This window comes from Carettochelys insculpta, chromosome 5 (assembly GCF_033958435.1).
Source record: "Carettochelys insculpta isolate YL-2023 chromosome 5, ASM3395843v1, whole genome shotgun sequence".
Taxonomy (NCBI): domain Eukaryota; kingdom Metazoa; phylum Chordata; order Testudines; family Carettochelyidae; genus Carettochelys; species Carettochelys insculpta.
In genome coordinates this window covers 72,878,873-72,903,691 of record NC_134141.1, presented here as the reverse complement: position 1 = coordinate 72,903,691, position 24,819 = coordinate 72,878,873, and the positions used below count along the sequence as shown (strand labels likewise).

General features: G+C 40.2%; 2 protein-coding genes across 4 annotated transcripts in view; one reads left to right on the top strand and one right to left on the bottom strand.

Annotated features, from left to right (window-relative positions):
- Window positions 1-9,452, top strand: part of FAM81B (family with sequence similarity 81 member B) — a 64,699-nt gene extending 55,247 nt beyond the window's left edge. For both annotated transcript variants that reach the window (XM_074995318.1, XM_074995317.1), the window contains 3 exons: window positions 2,630-2,765; window positions 6,485-6,671; window positions 9,085-9,452. In XM_074995318.1, the coding sequence (XP_074851419.1) occupies window positions 2,630-2,765; window positions 6,485-6,671; window positions 9,085-9,218 (457 nt within the window). In that variant the 3' untranslated portion in view covers window positions 9,219-9,452. The remainder of the gene's footprint in view (window positions 1-2,629; window positions 2,766-6,484; window positions 6,672-9,084) is intronic.
- A 4,265-nt stretch (window positions 9,453-13,717) lies between these two features.
- SKIC3 (SKI3 subunit of superkiller complex) overlaps window positions 13,718-24,819 on the bottom strand; it is a 72,182-nt gene continuing 61,080 nt past the window's right edge. For both annotated transcript variants that reach the window (XM_074995315.1, XM_074995316.1), the window contains exons 36-41: window positions 23,540-23,661; window positions 21,285-21,443; window positions 19,563-19,715; window positions 17,217-17,347; window positions 15,872-15,995; window positions 13,718-14,556 (exon numbers count right to left, since the gene is read on the bottom strand). In XM_074995315.1, the coding sequence (XP_074851416.1) occupies window positions 14,479-14,556; window positions 15,872-15,995; window positions 17,217-17,347; window positions 19,563-19,715; window positions 21,285-21,443; window positions 23,540-23,661 (767 nt within the window). In that variant the 3' untranslated portion in view covers window positions 13,718-14,478. The remainder of the gene's footprint in view (window positions 14,557-15,871; window positions 15,996-17,216; window positions 17,348-19,562; window positions 19,716-21,284; window positions 21,444-23,539; window positions 23,662-24,819) is intronic.

Below are 24,819 nucleotides of genomic sequence, written 5' to 3'. Positions count from 1 at the left end.
ATATAGCAATACACTGTGTGTGTTTTCTCCAGAGCAAGTATAAACATTTCTGGGAAATGCACTTCATATAAATCTGTTGGCCAAGTGGTGTTGCTTAATTCCCTGATTATAATTTGCATTTCAGTTGTACCTAGGGACCCCCCAGCCATGTGCTAGGCAGTACACAATAGAATGAAAATAGAAACACTTATTCAAAGAGGCAACAATGAGACAAGACCTAACAGGAGGATACCTCAGACAGTGAGGTAGCACAAAGAAACAGTGAGACCTGTGAAACTGATAAGTGTGAGCAGAAATGATCACAGCATTCCAATTGCCCAAGAACCACTGAGGCAGGGGAGAGTTTTAAGGGGAGCTTTAAAGGAGGCCAATGAGGTGACTTGGTGCTTGTTTACAGGAATCTTTTTTGCAGGCGAAGAAAATGTCAAGGTGCCTTTGAAAACTTAAACGGGCAAGCACAGGCCTAACAGAGGCAGAAGTGTCTCAACAGTGTATAAAAGGTGATAAGTAAGGGAAAGGTAGACTGTGAAGGGCCTTAAAGCCAGAAAGAGCAGTTTGTGTTTGATGTGGCTAAAAAAGGAGATCCAGTGGAGGGATGCAAAGAGAGATGGAATGTAACAATGAGCCCAGAAAGAGACACCTGTAGGCATGTTTTGACTACTTGTAAGTAGGGGAAATTTGCAGGACTACGCAGAAATTTACAGCTCTTAAGTGGGCAGAGGAAATGAATGAACTGATGTCCTTCGGGATGTTACAAGGAGGAGGTTATTCTCCATAGTCTCTGATGGTAGAATAAGAAGCAATGGGCTTAAACTACAGTAAGGGAGGTTTAGGTTAGATATTAGGAAAAACTTCCTAGTTGTCAGGGTGGTTAAGTGCTGGAATAAATTGCCTAGGGCGGTTGCAGAACCTCCATCACTGGAGATATTTAAGAGCAGGTTAGACACCTATCAGGGTTGGTTTAGAAAGTGTTTGGTCTTGCCATGATGGCAGGAGACTGGACCTGAAGATTTCTTGAGGTTCCTTTTAGTTCTAGTATTCTCTGATTCTCACAATTGCTTCCCTGTCTTAGACTCATAGAATCCATAGGGTTGGAGGAGACCTCATGAGGTTATGGATTATAACCCCCTGGGATCAGTCATCCCAGATAGAGCTTCGTCAAGCTGGGACTTAAAGAGCTCTAGGGAAGGAGATTCTACCATCTCCCTAGGTAACCCATTCCGGAGCTTCACCACTCTCTAGTGAAATAGTGTCAGCTTACCACTGACTTAGGAGAAATGGGCTTGTTAAAATACTGGTATCACATGATTATGTTCTTCTTGATAAATGGGGTAACTCCTTTTTCCTGAGAGTGAGTCCACTGCTATGTCACCACAGGTTGGATCTCCCTAGTCCAGCACCCTTGGGACTTGACTGGTTCTATATGAGGTAACTTGCTGGACCATGGATGTTGCTGGACCAGAGAAGCCTGGTTTTAGGAGGTGCAACCTGTAGAGAAATTCATGCTGATTACACAAGATACACATTCAAAATTGCTCAAATGCTTATTTGTGAACTTTTGGAACAATCTCTTGCAATTGCTTTTTGTTTGTTTAGCAATAACAAAAAATGACCCAATCCCTTTTTTCCTCTGTAGCTCTCGATAAAGTGCAAGCGAAAAGCAAGAGCTTCAGTCAAATTCCATGTGCAGCAGGACATTTATTATTGGTCTGGTCTTGTTTCCAGAATCTCAATTATTGTTAAATTACCATTGTCTCTTCCATTAGACTAATAATGCTGTATCTACAGCACTATACAAATAAGTGGCTCTTTTCCTTTAACCCAATCCCTGATTTTTTTCAGAACAGTTGTATTTAGGATTACAAGTTAATGTGCCCTCCAGGAATACTTAGTTACAAGATTCTGCTCTTAGCACCGTGTTTGCTATTTTGAGTGAGGGACAAAGCAGCCCATCTGGTTTGCCTCAGAGCTGTGCACATACTCTGCACTACCACTTAAATTTGAATTCCAGGGTCCACACTTAAAAGAAAACAAATATGTCAGAAATTAGCATAGAAAATAATATGTTATAACACTCTTTAAGATCAGGCCACACACAAAAGTTTGAAAAGCTCTATTTATAATTGAAACTTTGCCCTAAATTCATCTCTGTGACATGGCTCTCAATGCACAGTATATGAAATGGTGCAGCATAAAAAGATCAAAGTCTAAAACATACCACTCCCTTTAACTAGACCCATTTTCCAACTCTGATTTCTGAGCTCTCACTAACCTGCTGTCTACTTCCAGGAGCCTATGTTTTGGTCAGTCTGCATGTAAAGTCCCTCCCTAAGCGTGCTTTACTCTTCCTTTACTATGCCTGCTTTCTGGACTTTAGCCTCTGTCAGTTTTTGGTGGACCAGCAAACTTCCATCTGCCCCAAGGCAAACTGGTCTCTGTGTACTCCCATAAACATCTTTTCTGTCTTTCCATAGTTCCATTTCCAGCTCAGTCCTGACTTACACTGAATTTCAGTGTTGGGAAACCATTGTGGAGATCTGGAGTCATTTACTCAAGTCACTTGGGCTTTCACACAACATTGACTAAAGCTCAGTTGTATTGCTAAAAGATTAACCCTTCTTACTATTAGGCTGACTAGTCTTCTAAACGATCTCCGGGATCAAATTCAGGACCAACGGAAGTGGACCGAGACCCAGCTGAGGCAATCTGAACAAGAGCAAGTCTACCATACAAATCAGTTTCTTAATGCAATGAAGGAGAGACTGGTAAGATGTTGTGTAATCCTGGAGTGATAAAATCAATATAGATTGAAGGACTTCCCAAGACTGATAACAAGAGAAGCCCCAAAGATTTTTGATTCTGTAAAAATTTCGAGACATTGAAAGTGAAGAAAAAATTCAAAACAAACAATAGCAAAACTTTTAAACCTCAGAACCAAAACTCTGCCTGTAAAATGACTGACGAATGGAAATGGACTGGTAATGCAATATAAAAATCTTTCATCTCTGTGTTGTCAATTCAAATCCAGCTCACAGTGGTATGGGCTAAAAGTTTTCATCTGATGACTGTGGAGTAAACTGTGCACTTGGTGGTCCAGGCTTCTTTTCCATTGGCCATTTGTCCATATCACCAAAACCACCATCAAGTTGTGTCCTCAGATATTCTTAACAGAAACCAAGGACTGAATGGGCAAGGCCAGTCTACACAAGTGGGACCTGACAGCCAAGCCTGAGGCACATTGCTGGAGTAGAACTGAGATGCTCATGTGGTCCACACTGAACCATAGAGCACTCCAGCTGTCTCATATTTGCTCTTTCAGTGCACATACTATTCAAATGAACCATCTTAGAAAATGAGACACACAAGTGTAAGGTGGGTCACACTCACTATATTCTTCTTTGACATTCCTGCCTCAAATAGGTGAAGAACTTCAGTGTTTAAAGTTTTGAAATGTTTAGGTAAAACAAAAATTCTTCTACTTGAAGCCTGAAGAATGCTAGGAGGATGGTAGGAGTGAGAAACTGAAAGGGAGAGAAACAGGATACAGACTGAGGAGACTATGAATGATAAGCAAAGAGGTGGAACAGACACCGAGAAGGGAGGAGAAGGTTCGCAAAAGTGATAGTGGAAGCCCTTGTAACAAGGAGCATTGTTCTAGCAGAACACCCTTCCAGCTGCATTAAGGATTCTGTCTTTGCATCCCAAGAATAGTCTTGGAGAGAAAACAGTAAATTTATCAAAATTCTTCCTTTTTTTCTTTTTTTTTTTTTTAAATGAACAAGTCTCAAAAGTCTCAAGGGCACATTTCAAACCACATATATGACTTACATATATGATTTACAGGATGTACAAAATTTGTCTATACAGAATTTCATACCCGTTTTTCAGTTCAGCACCTCCCAGCAATTTTCAGAGGAATCATTGGGAATTAATATTTGAGTAATACATTTTAATTAGTTCTTGTAAAACATGGAAAGCTTTCGGGCCCTTCTGATAAGTACACTATATCCTGCGTCAGGGTTCTTCAGAGTTTCAGCAGCAGCAGTAGTGATGATGATCTTGGGTGTGTCAAAGGACATAGTACTGAGAAACAAACAAAACACGTATGAAAATTTTCTTGAATTTTGAACAGAGTACTTCTATATTTTAGTCCATCCAGTGACCTACTATACTGAATAAACCGAATTGATTTACATCTGACGATACAGTGCAGTAGAGAAGACACTGAAAACATTTCCAGCTCTATGAAAACATAACTGCTTTGATGAGGTAGTCTTTGCTGCCTCTGATGCTACATATTTGTGGGTGGCTTACAGACAAGACACCTAATGTGCAGTGCTATTTTCTCTGTGAGAGAAACTGTATGAAAGTTGTGCCAAAACAGAGGTAACATACCCCCCCACATACACACACTCTGTTTTACTTTGGTGCAGCCAAACTGTACACAAAAACACAGCTGAAAAGGCAGTTATCTATGTGGGACTTTGAAGAACCTTCAAAGCAGAACCTCTGAGGTGACTGCAGTGTACAAGGTGGGGATGAACAACAGTACTTACTGAAGTTCAGCTCATATTTTTGTGGGGGGTACTTGGCAGCAATCCTAATCAGACTGGAACTACTTAGCCAACTCTGACTTCCCATGGTCCAGGCTAAGCACAGTTTAAGACAGAGAGGATGCAATTGCTGATTCTTCACTTGGGTGACATACACAAGCTGTATGAATTAGAACATGAATTACTCTCAAAGTTTACATGTGTAACCCCAGAGGTAGTGAGACCACTGACAAGGGAGAGTGACATCTCTTCTTTGCAGCCTTAGCTGAGACCCAGGTACCTTTTAACTCATGTGATAAAGCACATGGCGTTTAATGAGTGCAGCACCACATCGAATTATTCTTGGAAGTGACTCAGTTCATCAGCCACCTGAATAGAATTTAAATATTTGTACAGGCAAAAAGATTATTTAAATGAATACATTAAACTCTGGTTAGATTTCATCAAAACTGTTCTGCTTGTAAACATTTTAAGTTAGAGGCAAATCCTGCCACGGCTTCTGCAGCCCTGGCAGCAGAAACATGCCATTCTGCTGTGTAAGACCTGGGAGTGCAGTCCACAGTGTGGCACAGAGCTGTGAGCCACAAGGACTTTCTATATTGCAGTGTGCAGAGCAAGGTGGAGGAGGAGGAGGCCAGCCACAAGCCCCCCTCCCTCTCTCCTCCACCCCCTAATTACAAATCTAATTTAATTCTGGCCTGGCTACTCATGGTGGGCCCAGGGTTCTGGATTTGCTCCTCAATGTTTAACAGTTTGGGCTAGGAAGCAGCATGTGTGCTGAGCATGGTAGCAGAACTGAGCACGAGAGTTTTCAGCCATTTATTCCATCATGAAACATGGATGAAATTGCTGGTTTTTAAAAACACCCTGAACCAGCATCCATTCCACTCTGTTTCCTGAATCCCTGGTTCTGGTGGGATGCAGGGGTCAGGGAGAGGGAAGCTGGAAGACATCCTGTAAGGATATCAGACTCCAGCAGCATTTATGTAGCTAATAATATACAGTAGACTCCGGACTTACATGATTTTGACATACGAGTTTCTTGCAATAACGCAAGTCAAATTGTGAGTGGTGGGGAGCTGGAAACCAGGTGGCAGCCTGGCTCCTGGCTCCCCTCCACTCACAGAAGGCGCTGGTCAGTTTCCCGGCTTCTGCAAGAGGAGGCGAGCTGGGGGCCAGACTACCTCCTGATTCTGGGCTCCCTACACTCCTGGGAGCCAGGAAACTGATCATCACTGCTGCTCCTGACTCTGGGCTCCTCACTGCTCATGGGAGCAGGGAGCCAGGCACAGCCAGGACCAGGGGACCCGAGAGGCAGTGCCTCTCCCCACACCTGGTCCCGACTTATGCAAAGTTTGATTTACGTGTGGTTGTTTGGGAACACAACCTGTGTATAAGTCAGCGGCCTACTGTAAAAATATTGTCCAAAATGGACTTTGTAGTTAAATAAAACTGGTTTACCTCATGCTTGCCAGCTCAGGGACAACTTTTCTAGTGAGCACTGTAATCCTCTGAGGCTCCCATCAAACCGATGGCAGCATGAAGGGTATACATCTCTACACAAAGCAGAATAAGGCTCTGACAAGGGGAAAGGCTCCGACAAGGGGAAAGGCTCCCACAGTTCCCTCCAGCAGACAAAAGTGCCTACAGTGGGGAACTGCTCGTGCCTTTCCCACTCCCAAAACCTTTCCTTGCAGCAGAGAGATTATTACACTGCTAACAACAAGAGTAGATGTGGCTTGAGAAGCACTGCTTGGGGGTGTAGCAAGCTATATAGGGTAGGTACCATAAGGTTCTAGTGTGTCTTTACTTACCTAGGCAACTCCTTGCAAGCCACACCAGTGTACATACCCTATAGACTGCCGTAAGTGTAAATCTAGCCTTATCCACTTTGGGATTTCTGTGATGTTCACTTTGTATCTATTTAAAAGGAAGTGGCAGAAAAGAAAATGGAAGAAAACATGCCTCTCTCACTAAAGCTAGAGAGCAGCAGAAAACCCCAGCAAATGGCACTGACCCAGGTGAAGAATGATGAAAGTAAACTGCATGCAAGAATTGCTAGGTTTGAAAGACAGATCTGGACTGAGCTGGAGGCAATTCAGAATGAATATAGATCAGGTAAGAAGAGTTTGTTATATTTGTACAGGACTGTATCTTGCTCCCTTGGAAAGTGCTTCCTAGACAAATGGGAACAATACAAAAATATGCCTTCCTTTCTTAGCCTTCTTTCAACTAGCTTTTCCCCATTTCCTGCCACTGCAAACGTATATTAAAATCTCCCACCCCACCCCAGCACTCCAGTTTCCTCTTTGTGTGTTGACACTGTCCTTTAGTAGCTTATACTGTGAGACCTGAACCTGTTTCAAAATGCACCATTAGGGACTGTATCCAATAGTGAGAATTCCTTCTGCCATTATCAGCTAATCAGGAGGCTGCAGCCTCTCCATTGGCATGGGAACCTTGCTACTGAGATCTTTGCTTTGTGATGTGTAGCTATGAGTATTTCCACTTAAAGTAGCTGAAAACAAGAGCCTTCTGAAGTTTCAACTTGCTACGAGTGGCACAATACACATCTGTACACAGATAATTAAACAGGCAGGCACACAGACACCTGTTAGTGGTCCTTGATGAATGCTAGTGACATCCCCCAGTGCACTTACAGAGCAAATTGTAATCTATTCTACATAGCCCTTCACACATTTCAACTTGACTACCTCAAAGACCACCTTACTATCCACAGCCTAGCAAGACAGGATCTAGAAGGATGATGCATTAGAAAATTCTTGAATTCAAAAATGCACATGCTGGAAGACAAGCCTCTCAGTAGCAAATGCTCAGTTGTTGAACTTCGTGTCTGAGATCATCAGGCTAAGCCCAAACCCAGCAACAATCTGATTAAAATGCAAAACCCACCTTTTCTGTTAAGGTTTCCCCAGTTGCTATTTCTTTCCCAACTATCTGGGGGTGCGGGGAGGTGATCAGAAATAAGAAGAAAAAGAAGGAGAACAAGTATGGGGAAAGGCAAGAAGGACAAGCACTTTCTTTGTATTTTTATGCTGTCTCAATTGCTACTGTCAATGCTTATACACTGCAGTGATTGGCTCCTTGGAAACGTCCACAATATCAGAGATATCCATTTGCATTTTTTATAACTTGAAATACTCTGCAATTAGTTGTCTAAAATGTATCTGAAGAGCCACATCGATCAAATGAACTCCGTGTTAAACAATTTGAAAAACAAAAAAAAAAAAGTGACATTCTAAGAGCAAGATTACCTGGAAACCATGGTTAAGATACTAGTTTGTTAGCAGGAAAACCAGACGTCCGTGCTGACAAATTGATCAAACATCAGAAAGGATTAATTTGTAGTTTGAGAGGCCCTGTAAACTGGGATGGATAAATCTCCTAGCTGTTCAAAATCTTGGAGTCTCTGGTAGCCACAGTACAAGTAAACATTGTTCATAAATACATTGCCTGTTTCAGAAAGAACCTGTCAGCTCCCACATATTTCTTTATATATTTACTTACGTACACATAAGGCTTTCATGAAAACAGGATCTGAACTCCCTTTGAATTCTCAAAAATACTTGTATGATTTCTATGAAAACTCTTTTTATCCTTAGTGATAGCCCATAGTGCACTATAAAGGAATTCCTACTTCAGGTGAAGATCAGCTTTCCTTCAGAATTGTTCACAATGTTGGATTTCTTGGCATGAATTCCAGTACTTACAGGGGAAACACTGAAGCTAAAAGTTTAGCATTCAAGCGCTTGAACAGGCTGGGGTGGGAAAGGGCTGTACTTCCTAAAGAGCTGAAAGGGAAACCACTACTGACTGAAGACTTACCAACCCTCCAAAAAGGTTTTTAGGAAGGGGGAAAGGCTTGGTGCCTCCTGCAATACTGCTGGCTAAAACTAACATATTAGGATCCTCACCTCCAACTGGTAGAATGTGGGATGATTGCTGCAGGGGCACTCAACTCCCTGACTTTGTGGAGGCCAAGGGGTGGAGCTTCTGCGCCAAGTGCTGTGATGTTCTGACGTGTGATGAGTTGCGGCAGCAGTGTCCCCACAGGGGCAGGTCAGTGTGATTAGAGAATTTCATGGGTGCAAAAGTAATGACTGTAGATTTAAAAATCAGTTACTGGAGAAGCAATACATGAGTTGTGCTTTTAACAGTGAACTTCACAGCTGGGAAAAAGCAACGTCAGAATTGGAGGCAGGACGTCGTTTGTTAAGTTTTTGGACATTATAGTGAATTTAGTTTTCACAGTCAATAACTGTGATGGAAGTTCTGCCACTTTTGCTATAATTTTGAGAGCATTGCCCGTGTGTTTGTTGCAGCCCTACACACAGGAAGATGTGATTCCAATACCAACAAAGTATTTGAAATGCTAATGCGCCGCCACGACATGCAATAAAACAAATTATATTGTTAGCATGGCTTTAATGGGTTTCAGATTAAAGGGGAGCTAATTACTGCATGTTGCCTTTGACCCTAATTTAATTAAATATACCTGTTTTTACACCAGGATTTCAGTCTATTCATGAAGCTCTCAACTCACTCCAACAAATACAGGCAGCAAAACTGAAACTTGAAAAAAAGAAATTCCAGAAAGACATTAAAAAAATACGATGCAAGATAAATGAACTTCATGAAGACTAAAGTTTTTTGCAGCCTTTGCAGTTTTCTTCTCAGCCTAATGGAACTGTTGGCTTAAAGACTAAAACAAAGAAAATTTCAAGTCTTGATAACATGTTATTTCTATGCTTAAATTATATTTTGTGGTAAAACCTTCACAATCTATTGCAAAATAACTTCAGTTGTGGTGATTTTGTCTTGATTTAATACACTGAAATGAGGCAAGTATGGCAAGAAAATAAATATTAAGGACTGAAATTTGAAAAGGATATTTCACAAAAAATGGCTCTTATTTTGGGATTTTCAGGATTCAGTTGTCTGTTTAACTTCCTGAAATTCTTGAGGATAACAATCCCACTTGTGGTCTAAATTATGCTGGTTTTACATTGACACAACTAAAATCAAAATTAGGTCTCCTATACTTTCCCAGTATTACTGTACACACATACATTAAGCCTATTAACATTAAATGGCCACTGAAGGAAGAACATCACTCCTCATCTCAGTCTCTGGAATATAGCAGAACATCTACTGCAATGTAATGTGAACCGGAGCTAAAGAGAAGTTGAGTCATTCAATGCACTACTGAGGAAACTGGTGCACTTGGAAGATCTAAGGCAAGATCATGATAATTCTCACATTACCAGAAATACGGTATCTGTTCCAAGCTGGTTTTCTAGCTCATGGAAAGAAGCTGATGGTAATAACTAGGTTCTTGATTATTAAATTGGGTAAAATAAAATCAGAGTTTTATCAGCTTCAGCTTTAACAAAGGAAACAACTCTGAGGTAAGTTTACCCGGTAATTCAGGTTTCAAGATTCCAAGGCACTAATATACATTAAATTCCAGTCCGATGGATGTCAGAGATAGTGTTGTCAAAGCTAGAGGGAAAAATTGACCACAACACAATTGTTATACTTACTTTCCCACCAGCATTGTCTCTGGGTCTTATGCCAGCTCTCTCCAGAAAATCCAACAGTACAGAACTCATATAATCCTTGTGGCTCTGGTTTTCCCATGTTTGGCTAAGACAGCACACAGGGAAAAGTTCCTCCAGCAGGGATCCTGCATAGCTCCTTCAATAGCAGGATTGATGAATGGGCCTCAGTATAGACAACAGGAGAATCAAATTCAGTAGCAAATATACTTGTCCAGCTGCAAGAAAACCTTCTTTTCTACGGTATATGCTAAAACTAGCATCACATTGGGAGATGGTGTAAAGAAAAACAAAGTGACCAACAACAAATGTATTTCTTCTATATTTCAACGTTGGTAAGTTTGACTCACCTTGGGCCATGCAGGTAGCACTCTCATGAGACAGGTATCTGCAGTGGACACTGTTCCCATCTTGGCAAACTTTTAAGAATCACGTCTGTGTATGTGGCACACCTTTCCAGGAAACAGCAGAAACTCTGTATCACCACCCGCAATCCTAATATATATTCTACAGTCCCTCACCTAGCTCTCATGTCAAATCATTCTGTAGGTCTCGCATTAGGCCCTGTCTATGGAGGTGACACTACTAGCTGCCATAATGATACTGTTACTGTTTGTATCCATTGTAAGGCTGTTCCTATCCTTCACACATGCTTTTATTTCATTTTAAGTATACCAAATACCTATATATTAGGTCAGTGTGCTGCTCATCTTTTGTGATTTAATTTTGTGTAGACCAATTTTTGCATAAGAGAATCATGGTGGGTAAAAGTGAAATTGAGGGGAAGTATGACTACATCTAGGTAGGAGATTCAAACAGATGGCCTATGCAGATTTAAAAGAAAAATCCTCATGGACTGATTCCATTTCATGTGTATGAACATGAGTTTAAGTATTATGGATGATATCTGGCTCCATTGAAATCAATGGGAGGTTCTTTGACATCACCAGGGCCAGGACTCACATTTGTGCTTTTAGAGAAAGGCAGTATGCACCTTTAGCTAGTGACCGTGCCTAAATGGACCCGTTTTTTATTCCCAGCTCTAACACTCATCTTGGCTCCATCATCACTACGGATCTATTTCCCCACCTATGGGATGGGGATTGAGCTTGCCTATATTTGTGAAGTTTATATATATGGAGATACACATCTCATAGAACTGGAAGGGACCTTGGGAGGTCATTGAGTCCAGTCCCCTGCCCTCTTGGCAGGGCCAAGCACCATCCTCTTTTTTTTTTTTCGCCCCAGATCCCTAAATGACCCCCTTAAGGACTGAGCTCACAACCCTGGGTTTAGCCAGTCAATACTCAAAACCCTGAGCTATCCCTCCCCCACTTTGAGAACTACAGATGAAAAGTGTTAAAATTTGCCCCACCCTCAGCAAACTCAGCACTCTTTTGCTCAGGACACAGCACGCACATTTCATACACTGACATCTGGAGGCTGCACACTTTCGATTATATTTCTTGGATTTCATTAATTTAAATTAGAGGCTTTCCTTAATTGTTTGCACATCATCTTTACCATCCACACCTCACTTTCTTCAATGCATATAATAAATTGCTTTGGACTACAAAATTAATTTGTTCGAGACACCAACAGCCTCTTCTGATTCAGAGGAGAGGTCATTGGTAGTTTGAATAAATTTCTCTGATGAAATGCTAAGCATCATAGCATATTTTGCATCATTTTAAGGCATGAAGAACTACATTTGACAGTTATAAGATTTATTAGGAGTGCTGTTGTAGTCAGATTAGTCCCCTGAGGTAAGACAGACACGGAGGTGAGGTAGTATCTCTTACTGGAATCAACTTCTCTTGGTGAACAAAAAGCTGTTGAGCTACACTGAGCTATTCCTCAGGTCTGGGAAAGATACGTGGTGTCACAGCTAAATACAAAGTGGAACAGGTCGTTCTTTGGAGACCCTGGTTTTGTGTCTTACTACAACAATCTGTAACCCACTAATCCTCCTTGTCTTGTAACTGCAGAGGTGGTAAATGCCCACTTCATCTTGAACAAACTCCTTTCGCTTCAACCTGTTTCACCCTGTACTTAGCTGTGACATGGAAGAGCTTGCCCAGTGGTAAAGAATGCCATGGCTACATCTACACTAGCCCCAAACTTCAAAATGGCCATTTCAAAGTTTACTAATGAAGCGCTGAAATGCATATTCAGCGCTTCATTAGCATGTGGGCAGCCATGGCGCTTCGAAATTGATGCGGCTCGTTGCCACGTGGCTCGTCCTGACGGGGCTCCTTTTCCAAAGGATCCCGACTACTTCAAAGTCCCCTTATTCCCATTTGCTCATAGGAATAAGGGGACTTCGAAATTGACACGACTCGCCGCCGCGCGGCTTGTCCCGACAGGGCTCCTTTTCGAAAGGACCCCGCTTACTTCGAAGTGCCACGGCCGCCTGCATGTTAATGAGGCGCTGAATATGTATTTCAGCGCTTCATTAGTAAACTTCAAAATGCGAAGTTTGGGGCTAGTGTAGACATGGCCCATGTAGCACAAAACTTCTCTTACCAACCAAAATTGATCCAAATATTTATTACTGAAGCAGCATGATTATTGTCATTAGCCTTAGCTGACTGCATTCTTCTCCTATTCCTCCACCTTTTCGTTAGAATACACATGCTCTTTAGATTTACTGGGTGGGAGAATTAAGGTCTAACATTGAACTTAGAAGCTCTTCTCTGAATGTTTGCCTGCAATGTGATAAACGAAAGGAAAGAGACAGACTCTGGCATCTGATTAGCAGAGCCTGAGGCTCCAACTGCTTTCAAAAGCATCTACCAATCAAAAAACTGGTGGTTGCAGCCTTTATACACATTCCTGCATAACAATACCTCCCAGATTTGCTCTCTTGATCCTCCTAATACAATTTTAAAGTGATGATGCTGAAAGAAAGCTGGATGAAAACAAAATAAAAGTGGAAAGGTGGGGAAAATAAGGTGCCCAGAGCCCCTGGTATGGGGACACAAAAACTGATGGGGGGAATGGAAGGCACACAGGGACACCAGCATAGGGGAAAGGGCAATGGAGAATACCACTGAAACAGAGGAAACTTGTAGAAGAGAAGAAAATGCAGAAAGGTAAGGACCCCAATAGGCTACAATGCCCTACGCAGAATAATTACTGAAATCCTATATCTCCTGATGTATAAGGCAATGAAATACTGTTTTGTTTCAGGAAGAAGGGTTCTTCTGAAAACGGGGTTTGTTTTGAAGGAACCCTGTCTGCACGACTGTTTTTGCTTTCAGCAAAGGCTCTTCTGGAAGCAAGATCGCATGAAAATATGCAAATGAGGCATGAGATGTAAATCCATGCCTCATCTGCATTTCTGATCTCATTCATTTGCATTCCGCTTCCAAATGCAGAATGCAGTGCAGCTGCAGCCCTTAGGGAAAACATCTTACGTGGAGGTTCATAGGAGAAGGTAACAGAAGAATCTTCCCTTGAGTAATTTAAGAGAAAAATGTCAGCTACCTTGTTCAAATGTGAAAATCAGCATATTTAAATACACATGCTGGATATGGTTAAGTTCCTAATTGTTTTAACAAAAAACCTCAGAATAGATTCATTGCATTTTTTTAATTACATGTTAAGTACAGGACAGAATGGCATCATGTCAAGAATAGTTACCATGATTAATCCAAATAAGAAGTCAACAGCAAGGTTATCCAAAAAAATCATAAATACAAATTGCCATACATATTTATAAATAAAAACCATGGACCAGATCATTGTGCAAAATCTCAGTATTCTTTCTTTATATTTTCCTTGACCAGAGTATATTGTGTAAATCTGGTTCCTCAACACTGCAAGTGTTTAGGTTACACACAGAAATATTTTTTTTGCTTTCCACTACTACATATGGAGTTTCAGATATATTTGAGTTCCAAATGTAATATAATGAACATTACAGAAAATGTAGATTTCTGCAAGTTATAACAGTTGGAATTAGCTATAAATATGACTTTACTTACTACTTTAGCAATTTAAGGCTTTATTTCATAAAGTAGGAAATTGTTCTACTTTGCACCCTTGCAAGTGCAAAACAATAAGCACTGTCCATGTGAGGAGCAAACATTGTATAAACTCCAACATAAAAAAAATGAATTCTCCACTGTAGTAGCACAACATAAATTTATCAGTGAGAAAACATACAAGATAAAAGAACATAAGTTTGATTTAAATAAAAAAAGCGATGGCAGTGTCCATTTAAAAAAATTAATTTGCTTTTGTCTAACAAAAATATATTTTCACTTAAACAGATTTGCTGGAGGGTGATGTGTATTAAATTTCGTGAGTTTCCTCTGGTTGTGCACTGAAAGAGGACCATGCTAAGCAGATGCTGATAATTTCTTGTCGAGTTCCAAAGACCTAATATCTCCATTAGCTTTGGCATTTGCTACAAGCACCTGTGGGGAAAAATAGAACAAAAAAATGTTACTTGTGATTCCCAAGTATTTAAATCTCTCCTATTCTGCTCTCATAAAAACACAAGCCACCCAAATATCCTTGTTTTGCTTACTGTTTTAAAACTTAGGTTGCTATCAATGCAATGCAAGACAATTTACTGCTTAGGACTAAGAGTCAGTCTTCCAATGAAGGGTATGCCTATACCCACTCAGGGTTGATCTTTCAGGGTTTGATTTTGCACATCTAGTGGGAATGTGACAAACTGAACTATCAGGGTTTGACAGTGGACCCTGGTACTCATTATAATGAGGAGTAAGGGAACCATCGACCTCCCTCTGTGAGGACAGCCAGATAAGTCAATCCTAGATATGTCAAGGGTTTTTGCATTATTCAAGAAGAGCTTGCCAGTTACTTTTTATAGATAGATTCATAGGTTCTGCCTGGCACTTCCTCACTGCCTGTGGTCATGAAGGCAAACTCTACATTAAACTCGATTTTTCTTTAAGGAACTCCCTCTTGATCCCTACCACAGATATTCTGTGACTTTTCTTGGAGGTCTCTGTCAGTCTTTAACTACTAATGATTGCTCAGAACAAAAGACCATGAATTCATATCAGAATCATATCAAGAATTACTCTGTATCACCAACCCTCTTTTATCACTTGCCTCATAATGCATGTCCAAGCAGGCAACTCAGATGAATTTTGCCCCAGATGTGATCTGAAAATTTAATGATTTATGGAGCAGGAACTTCTGACACCACTTTCTTAAAATTTGGAGAAAGCAAATATCTTGCTTCTGAAGTTATAGACAAAATCTGAAGGTTTAGAGAGCAGTTCAAGTGCCAGTTTGGATGTGCGGGAGGCATAGATGTGTTTATTCGTTACACTTTTTCAGCTACACTCAATAAAGCAAACCTTCTGCCTCCTCTTCATTCTGTCTTAATCTATGTCTGCATCTGTTTTGGGGTGATCAATCTAAGCAATATTTAAATACATTTTCAGATTTAATAACCCCTCAAGTTTAAGAGCTCAATCTGAAACAAGATGAAAATATACTCTGGCATCCAGTCTCCATCACCATTAGTTATACTGACTTTGTCTGACAGTCATGGTGCATGTAGCAGTTTCAATTTGAAGCACTGGCTCCACACAATGATGGAATTATATTATGCTTTTGCTTTCCATAAGCTTGGAAAGCTTCCATAGCACGCCCTGAAGATATTTCTATAAATGGGGACCAGCACAGAAAGCTAGTCAGCACGACTGACATTTGCACAGAAATATATCTGTAAAAATATAGACAGACTCTTACATCTATTAATTCATAATCATCTTTGGCATATAAATGTCTTAGGAGGTACCAGCGTGCAACTGCTACTATGGTTTCTGGATACCCAGGCTGATACACGACTCTTTCCAACATTCGGCGAGTCTCCCTAGGAACAAAAATGAAATTTAAGACTGAGTACTCTCTAGAAATTTGTTGCATTTATACAAAATAAGAAAATTATTAACTCGTGCTATATGGCAAGAGTCAGAATTTTGACCTGTTGCGATTAAGTCAAATCATCCTTTTCTCTAAAATTCATACAAGCAATCAAGTGTCTTGCAGCTGGTGGCAACAGCTGATAGTAATATCACCTATTCTCCTTGTATCTACTTCCCTTCTCTCAATTGTGGATCCAGCAGTGCCTCTCATTTTCCAGAACATACACAGTGAGGCACAGTTAGGTTTATTTCTACTCAGGATAACAACTACCCTGAGAACAATCCTCACAGTGTTTCCCAAAGTGTGGTACACATAAGTCAGAAAATAAATTACTAAATATCAGGAGACAAGCACTGGGATGACACGGGGAGATGGCGTACGCCGCAAAGTCCTGAAAGGGATACGCAATTTTTTTAAATTTGGGAAACACTACTCTATAATTACACCTTGAAATATAAACTCCTCCACCGCAAGAAGCCACCCAAACATTTATTTCAACATTCATGGAATGTACATGTTAGGTATATTAGCATTCACTCTTGTTTAATAATTATAATATAAACCTTTAAGGTAGCACAGCTGCTTTTAAAGAAGTGCTTTCTAGAACACCAGTCCTGAGACCAGCAAAAAGGTTTTTAGTAAACTGTATTTGTATAGCCAGTGTGTATGCTCATACACAGAATACAGTCCTCCTTCAGCGTGAAATAATGGCTCAATAGCTTGTAGTTGCATTGTTCAATTTTATGGCAAGTGAAAAGTCAGTAAGGGGACACCCAAGGGGAAATTCAGGAAGGCAAAATCTGTTTACCCAAGTTAAAATTGGTCAGTGCACTGGTACTCACATTCCTATTTTTGCTAAGTTGTACCATGAGGAAAAAAGGGGCCAGAAACGCACTTGGTATCAGATTGAATTGCAACACAAGCTGGAACGAGACTGCCTTATTCTACCATCCCATTCAATCAATACTCATCAGATAGTTCTTGCAAATGTTTAAATTTAGTTTACATGTATGTTTTTAAAAAAAGGTTAACTAAAAACCATAGGTGTCTTTGAGATTACAAAAGCCTCCAACCATAAATACTACTGTGATGGTTCCCTGCTTTCAACTTTTAAGGTTGGAATAAGGCATATTCACTTTAACCACACTGTATTACAGAAAACATATACCTTGCCCCCATTTTGCGACTGTACTGTAGCAGTGCTTGCAGAAGAAGAGCCAGTGGACAGAAAGTAAGTTTCAAAGCTTCAGTTGTTGCCTCGTGAACCAAGGACGGCCAATGACCATTTGAAATATTAGCCTATTAGTAAGATAACAGCAAGAAAAATTTAATAATTGTGTTACCAGCCAAAATGTTTCACTAGGTATAAGATGTTTGTTTGTGCACATACCATCTGCACGTGATTAAATTCTGCAAGTATGCTAACTCTTAAGCTTTCCTGATAGTTAAATTAGATTGCTAAGTCTCAGGGTATAATAGGTCTGGAAAGCTACAAGTGCATTATTTCAGAACTCCTACAGCAGCCTTGCAAAATTCAAGTAATTTATTCACCTGCAAAAGTGTTTATGGCAGGAAAGTAAACAAGCATTACTTTATTTTGGATGAGCAGAAGTTATGACTGTGTATATCTCATGAAAGCTTGCAAGGCTACACTGGAGAGAGAAGTTCATCCACGCTTGGATGCTCACAAGAACACAGAGTCAAAACAGAAAATCACAATTTAAACAGCAACTCTAAATTGATTTTTATATAGTGGAGCCACGATTCAGCAATTCAGGTTTCCCAACTCCACTGACTTAGATAATTGGAGAGATGGTTATATTTTTGGTAAAATTTTTCATTACAGAAAATTCCATAAAATATATATGTTTACATAAAATACACAGGTTTTGATTAGGAAAGAGCAACAAGAAACAGGATTGAGACTCTAAGAGATTGCAATTATGCTACTAATATCTGAGTGAAATAATTAAAGGCAACAAAAAGTGCCAGGATCTAGCCTGAGAGTGGGTGTAAACTCAGTGAGTATCTATGTTACAGATACAGCTGACAACAAACAAACCTATGCAATAAACTCTCTTGTAAACTGCTGTGGTTATGCCAAGAAAATGTGTTTAAAAAAGCAGATTTATTTGCTTCAAAAGAATGTAATCAGCGATGAAGACTGATCGGTATAAAATACACTATACAAAAACAGATTCAATCATGCCATATTCTAATCTTGTGCAAGATAGTGAAAGAGAGAATAGCAGTTCTTCACTGAAATGAAAACAGACAAATACCTCTACATAAGCACCTACTGAGATGTAGGGTGGGTGCAGCACCAAGTTTTGCTATCACAGCAATACTGTGTGGGCAGTTAAAAATGAAAAGCAAGGTCACCAGCTAGGATGGCAGACTCGTGTGAGAGATCGTGGTCACTACTGGTCAACATTTCCATACAGCTATCCCCCTTTCTCCCTGAGGCATGCTGCTCAAGAAGAGAACTTTATTTGGTCTCCTACGCTTTGAGAATTTTTCATCACTCAAAATAAAGTCAGTTCGCTGCATTACTTGGTGCAAAGGAAGCTCATTGTTTCCTGTTTTAAAAATTCTGAGCACAAAAGGACATGGCCTTTTATTTTATGGCAGATCTTGTAGCTAGTGTTTTCCTAACCTATTCTAGTAAAGTAATGACTCACAGTAAATCACAGCATACAAACAGCACTAACAAAGGAGAGCACGCTTTCTCCTACGGCACAGATGATCCCAACAGCCCAGTATCTTTAAGATTTTTGGAGAAGTTTAGCACTACTATTGTTGAAAGAGGATTTTGGGCCTTTAGGTACTAGTGCAATACATATTAAAATAAATACTAAAACTGAATGAATGCAACTCACACTAATGCCACATTCAGTGATGCAGAGTCTTGAAAGTGAAAGTTATAGCACAGTCAATTTGGATGACAGAATAATATAGGAAGAGAAAAATCAAGCTTAATGGCAAAATTAGTCTCTTTACAAGTTTACTAATCTGAGTTGATTATTCCATATATTTTTTTCCTTTTGACACAAAATATTTCTGGAGAGATGCCTAAGAACAATCAGTCTTTTAGGCTGGGGCTACACAGTAGTAGTATCTCAAAATAACACACCCAATTTGTATTGCGCACATTTTTTTAAGTTACTTTGGGGTAACATTTTAAACTCAAGTTTGAAATAAGAGCCTAATTTTGAATTTACCGCTCCCCTTCTCATGATGAAGGGTAGTGGGAATGAAACACTGTGCTCGAAATAGCCCTGCTATCCCAAAATAGAAACCACAGTGTACCCATAGCCTCAGAGCGTAATGGGTTTATTCCCACTTATATTAGTTAGCAAAAATGTTTTTTTCATGTCATGCTATTGAGGAGTTGTTCACAAAAGACTTACAGTTTATGGGAGGACTTCATCTGGGAGATTACAAAAGATAATAACAGTTCATGGCTTATATTTTAAATCTATTCATTTTATCATCAACGTTGTGGTTATCTTACCATGCAGATTTCCAGTGCAAGCATAGCTAGCCTGAGCAAACTTGATAACTTCCCGTTCCAGCTGCCCTGCTGGGATGCCAGCTGTAGACTCTTTCTGTAACACAGCTCTGCTGCCACCATCATTCTTTGAGATTGGTACACTCTTGCCAGCCACTGAAAATAGAGAACCAGTATGTTTGGTAGTGCTTGTTAAAACAGATCATTTGGTATTTTTGACTACATAAATTTAAGTTTTCCGAGTTTCATGAATATAGCAAGACAATTTTTACAAATGATTATTTATAGGTTACTCTACAACCAAATACCTGCTGAATAAGGAAGACTGCAAATTTCTGCACATGTTCCGTCAATACACTTCTGTCCTTTGATACAACAGCTGTTATTTCACAACAGAGGTCTCCTACCAGACACAGCCAACTTTTTCGTGGTTTTGTAAATCTGGACATGAACTAGGAGGCAGCAAAACTCATTTTCCATTGGGGACCTAAAGCTATCGAATGGGAAACTGAGCAGACTACCTAGCACTTAGGCTGGCAACAACACATCTCACAGCCTGAACTCATAAGAAAACATGTAATTAATGACTTTTGCCAGACAACACCCTGAACTTCTGGAGACAGAAGTTTCCTGTTGGTGGAGATACAGGTGGGAATGGAAACCAGTGAGTCTGATTAGACTAGTGTTCTCATCCTCCTGCTTGCTGCATCAGCACATCAGAATGAGCTCCTCTTATGGAGAGAGGCTGGCAAGAGACTGTAACTAAAGCTTATTTTACAGGAGAAGTCGAATGCCAGTCCTGCTCAGTTTGTCCCCGTCCCTCAGCCTGGTGGACAATGAACCTTCAGTGCTCCAGCCCCAGATCCCTGCTGTCCCTTACCCCAATTGAACTGCCCCTTATCCCCATGCCCTGCTTTCCTGTTGCCTGCCTTTTCCCTGCATGACACTGCCCGCTTCCTTGCATGTCTGTGCTCTGACTGCCCTCCAGATTCGTTGCGCAGATGGAAGTGAAATACGGACCATGGATTGGATGAGGAGTTGAGCCTGGCAGGTGCAGATTAAATGAGGATCCACTTTTTTGTATTTGCACAGGGCTCTTCTGATCTCTAGACTAGAGAGACTCTCAGGCAATGTAAAGCAGAAGGGTTTCTTTGGCATCTGAACCCAGCACAGGAAAATCTCCAGCCCTAGCCACTCTGCATAGCACATCTATGTCCTGTCCCTCAGTATTAAGGAAGAAGCAACATTTTCAAAATGTGCCAGGGAATTAGGTAGCCTTGATGCTCTTGAACGGGGAAAAGAGTTCTTCACCTGCGCAGAGTATGCAAACAGAAGGAAACAAAGGGGCAGCACATGTTCAGATTTTTGCAGTGTTCAGGAAACATCCTGGTGTTTTGGGGAACCATTTCTTTGTGCCTAATAACATGGTGTAGTATATTAAACTACCATGTGTTACTGGGGATCTGCGATAAGCACGTCAGGATCAGCAAAAAACAACATATATGTTTACCTACTGAAGTTAACAAAATTAACACATAAATTTACCCTTTCCCTGACTCCATAAGGAGGCAACAGTATGAATTTTCAGTTCTCTCACAGAGATCATTGTCTAGTACTCACATCTCACCAGGTGTAACGGGGCAAAGAGGACGAATGTTAACGCAGAGACTCCTTTTCTTAGACAACCCACTGTTATATCAAGAAAGGAAAAGTCAGTTCACTTACGTGCCACGCTGTTACTGAAGTGGAGTTGGACACGACAGTTTTATGAAGCTCCTCCAAGATGGCATCTGGAAGCTCTTGATGTGACTGAAAAAGCTGTTTACACTGAACTTGTCGCAAAAGGAGGAACAGATCTGGGTGCTCAGGGCACCTTTTTAATCCCTGAAACCAAAACCAGTTTTAAATGAGTTAAATGCAAGAGGTTATTAGATATATTTTAGAAATCAAAACATTTTTATTAGTACTTTTCATATTTTACAGACAAATATGAGAGAACTGCCTCCTCTTTATGACCCTCTTGCAGCAAATTATTGCTGTACATTATTATCTCCCTTACTTCACACCATGAAGCTGGCTGCAGGACCATGGATTAGCACAAGAAAGTGAGTAAGAAACACTCATTGTTCCCAAGTCCCACAGGGAATTTGTCATAGTCTTGCACCTACCCCCTACTTAAAGGTGGGTTGAAAGGCAGATGCACAATGTGGTGGGGAAGAACAAGAAATACTACTCTACGGAATCCAGAGTACTAAGAAATCAGAAGAGTGGAGTCTCAAAGTACAGGGCTATCATGTGGCTGGAGCTGCCCCTTAAGTGTATCTCCAAGGACTTGAGAGATCTCAGGGCACTGTCCTCATTTATTTTGTCTTGGGGGAAGGAGATGCCACATACATGCATGTACACTTCCCCTTCCTGCAATGATTTCAGAATAAAATAGCAACCATGCATTTTTTTCGCTACAGCCTGAGTCTTCACTGTCCAAATTAGTACACATTTCAGAGAACTAGCTCAATGCAGATTACTTTATAAGGGGTATTTATTTGGACCAAAAGACACAGCTAACTCTTTTTAGAAGAGATTGCATTTATAACAGACTTTTTAATACTCCAAAGCACTCCAAGCTGTTCCAGAGAGTTGAAGAGGCAATAGTCCGACAGATCCAATACCATCTCTAGTCAGAGGCTGGTATTTGCAACAATTCTACCCTCAGCAACTAAGAAATGGTCTCACACAGGTTAACAGTCTTGCTTATCTCAGAGGAGAAAAAACACAGAGGTGTGTCCCTGAGCCTCACTCCTCCAATTCCTTCTGCAGGTCTTGAGATGATTACAGCTTTCAAGGACAGAGGACAAGTGGGACTGACTCTTAACTTGCTCCAAAGGAAGCCAACCTACATTTAACTAAGAAACTCACAGTAAGACTAACATTAAAAAATGAACTATCTAGGTACTTTCTGAGGGAAACATGCACAGATTAACTCTCTTGTTAGCATACTCCTGTGCCATCGGGTCAATGGATATGCTAACTAAAGGAAAATTGACAAGCATGAGACTCTTCTCTACAAAAGGTGCCATGTCCACTGAACCTTACTCAAGGGCAGTAGACAACAGCCTCTTAAAAAAGATGGGGGCAGCTGGGGAGAAGGTGATACGTGAACAAAGTAGTTTGACTTAGTCACCACAGCAACAACAGCCTTTGTACAAAACCCACATTGGCTAAGAATTAGGTATATATTTTGGAATGCCTTGTGAATGGCTTATGTACTACATCTACAGGCTGCCTTGCAAATACTTCTGTCAAAAGTGGCAGAGCCTTCTCTCTCCCCATTATGCACACATGCCTCTTCAAGAAAGAAATATAGTCTTACAGACACTAGAAAATTAACCTGAGATCACAAATGCGTTAAGATATTTTCTGTATCTTTACCATTTGCTTAATTTTTCTTTAGTGATGGAAACACTGTGATGATTCAAGTGATTCACTCTGGTGTAGTTTAAATGGTACCTATCACCTAGGATTGCAGTCAAGACTGAAAATTAAGTATGGGTTAGGAAGTTAATAATGTGACAGTACACAGCAAGTCATTCATCCCACAACATAGCCAAGTGCATTTTCCTCTTGAGAAAATGCCTTTAGAACTTTTGAAAGAATTTATATTTTGCTGGCAGAAGTGGGGAGGGAGAAGAAGATAAGCATATGAAGATAGATAGGATTAAGATCAAGTTGAAGTATGCTTTTTGTGCTGTAATGTACTCAACATGGCTAGAGAACAATAGTAAGTTTAAATTAAATTTTTATAACAACTGATAAAGAACAGTCTTTCCTTTTCTAAAAAGTAAAAAATCAGTTTATGAGTTTGGCTGTGCTACATTGTAACAAATTGTTGTTCTTTTGCTGTTATTCACCACTGTATATGTAATCCGTACGAATCAGTGTTCCAAAGTCATGAAGCACCAATGACAACATAGTTATCATACCTTTTTGCAGAGAGCCTCAGCTTCTGTAATTCTACCAGCCTCTTTTAAACCGGTAACAGCCTGACACAGAGACCAATCTTCAAGGGCCTGGATGTATTTAGCAGAAAGGTCCTTTTCTTTAGCTGTAAATATGAGCACACACTTAAGAACATATTGCTCAACATGCTCTACTGACCTGCCACATTATCAGGGCCAAGTGCTGTGAGCTGAAGAAGATCTAGGATGTCATGCTGATAGGTCAGACAATCTAAGTGACAGTACTTCCTGGGTTTTTTTTTAATTTATATTTTATAGAGAGAAAAACAGATTTTAAAAACAAAATAAAAATGGGTCTGTCTTTTTAAGGTAGCTATCAACTTTTGCAGTAGATAAAATCAGTGAAGCATGTATTTTAAATAAGTCAATTTTTTCAAAATAATACAAAAAGTCAGGCAAATATTATCCTGAAAAGTACTGACTTTGCCCTTTTAGTAAGGGAAGCAACAGATAGCCTGTCTTTACATAAAGTACAAATTCTGTATCAATGTATTCATTTAATTGTCAAACCACTGTGGGTCTTAGAAAAACTGAAAATTAACCTTAGCGCAGAACCTGTATCCTTTGCACAACTACCAAGGATACGAGTATTTCTGAAGCAATATAATGAGAACTTAAATGAGTAAGTTGTCAGTAATTATTAGCCTCTCTTCCATTAGTGAAATGTCCACAAAAGCTTATGCCTACATAAATACATTAAGTTGGTACACATTTGTTAAATAATTTTGAACAACTTTACATCTATAAACAAAGCAGATCACTGTGAATGATATTCAAAATATGAACTGAGCTACCTATCACTTCTTGGATCCAATTTAATTGGTATTGTTTGTGTTTTGGGACTGGATAAGCACCTCTGAGAATTTGGTTTCTGGCATATATATTGCTGTTCATAATGTCAAAGTCTCTTTCAACAAATGATTTTTACTATTTGCTTAACATTCACTCCGAATCAGGAAAGTTGGGCCCCTGCTCTGCAATCCTGGAAGGAAAAGGGCCTGGCAGCCAGCCATCAGTACCACCCAAACTACAGCATAGTTAGCATACTCCAACCCCCCCCCCCAGTGAAACAACACTCTGGCAGTGACTTAAAGGGCCCAAGACTCTGGGTGCCACCCTTTTGAACTGCCAGGCCCGAGGCAGTTGCTCCCTCCTGTTGGAAGGGCTGCTCTGAATATTTTTCTTAGCACAGTTGTTTGTTTCTATAAATTCTATCAATGAACACTGGTACTTCTTGAAAAATT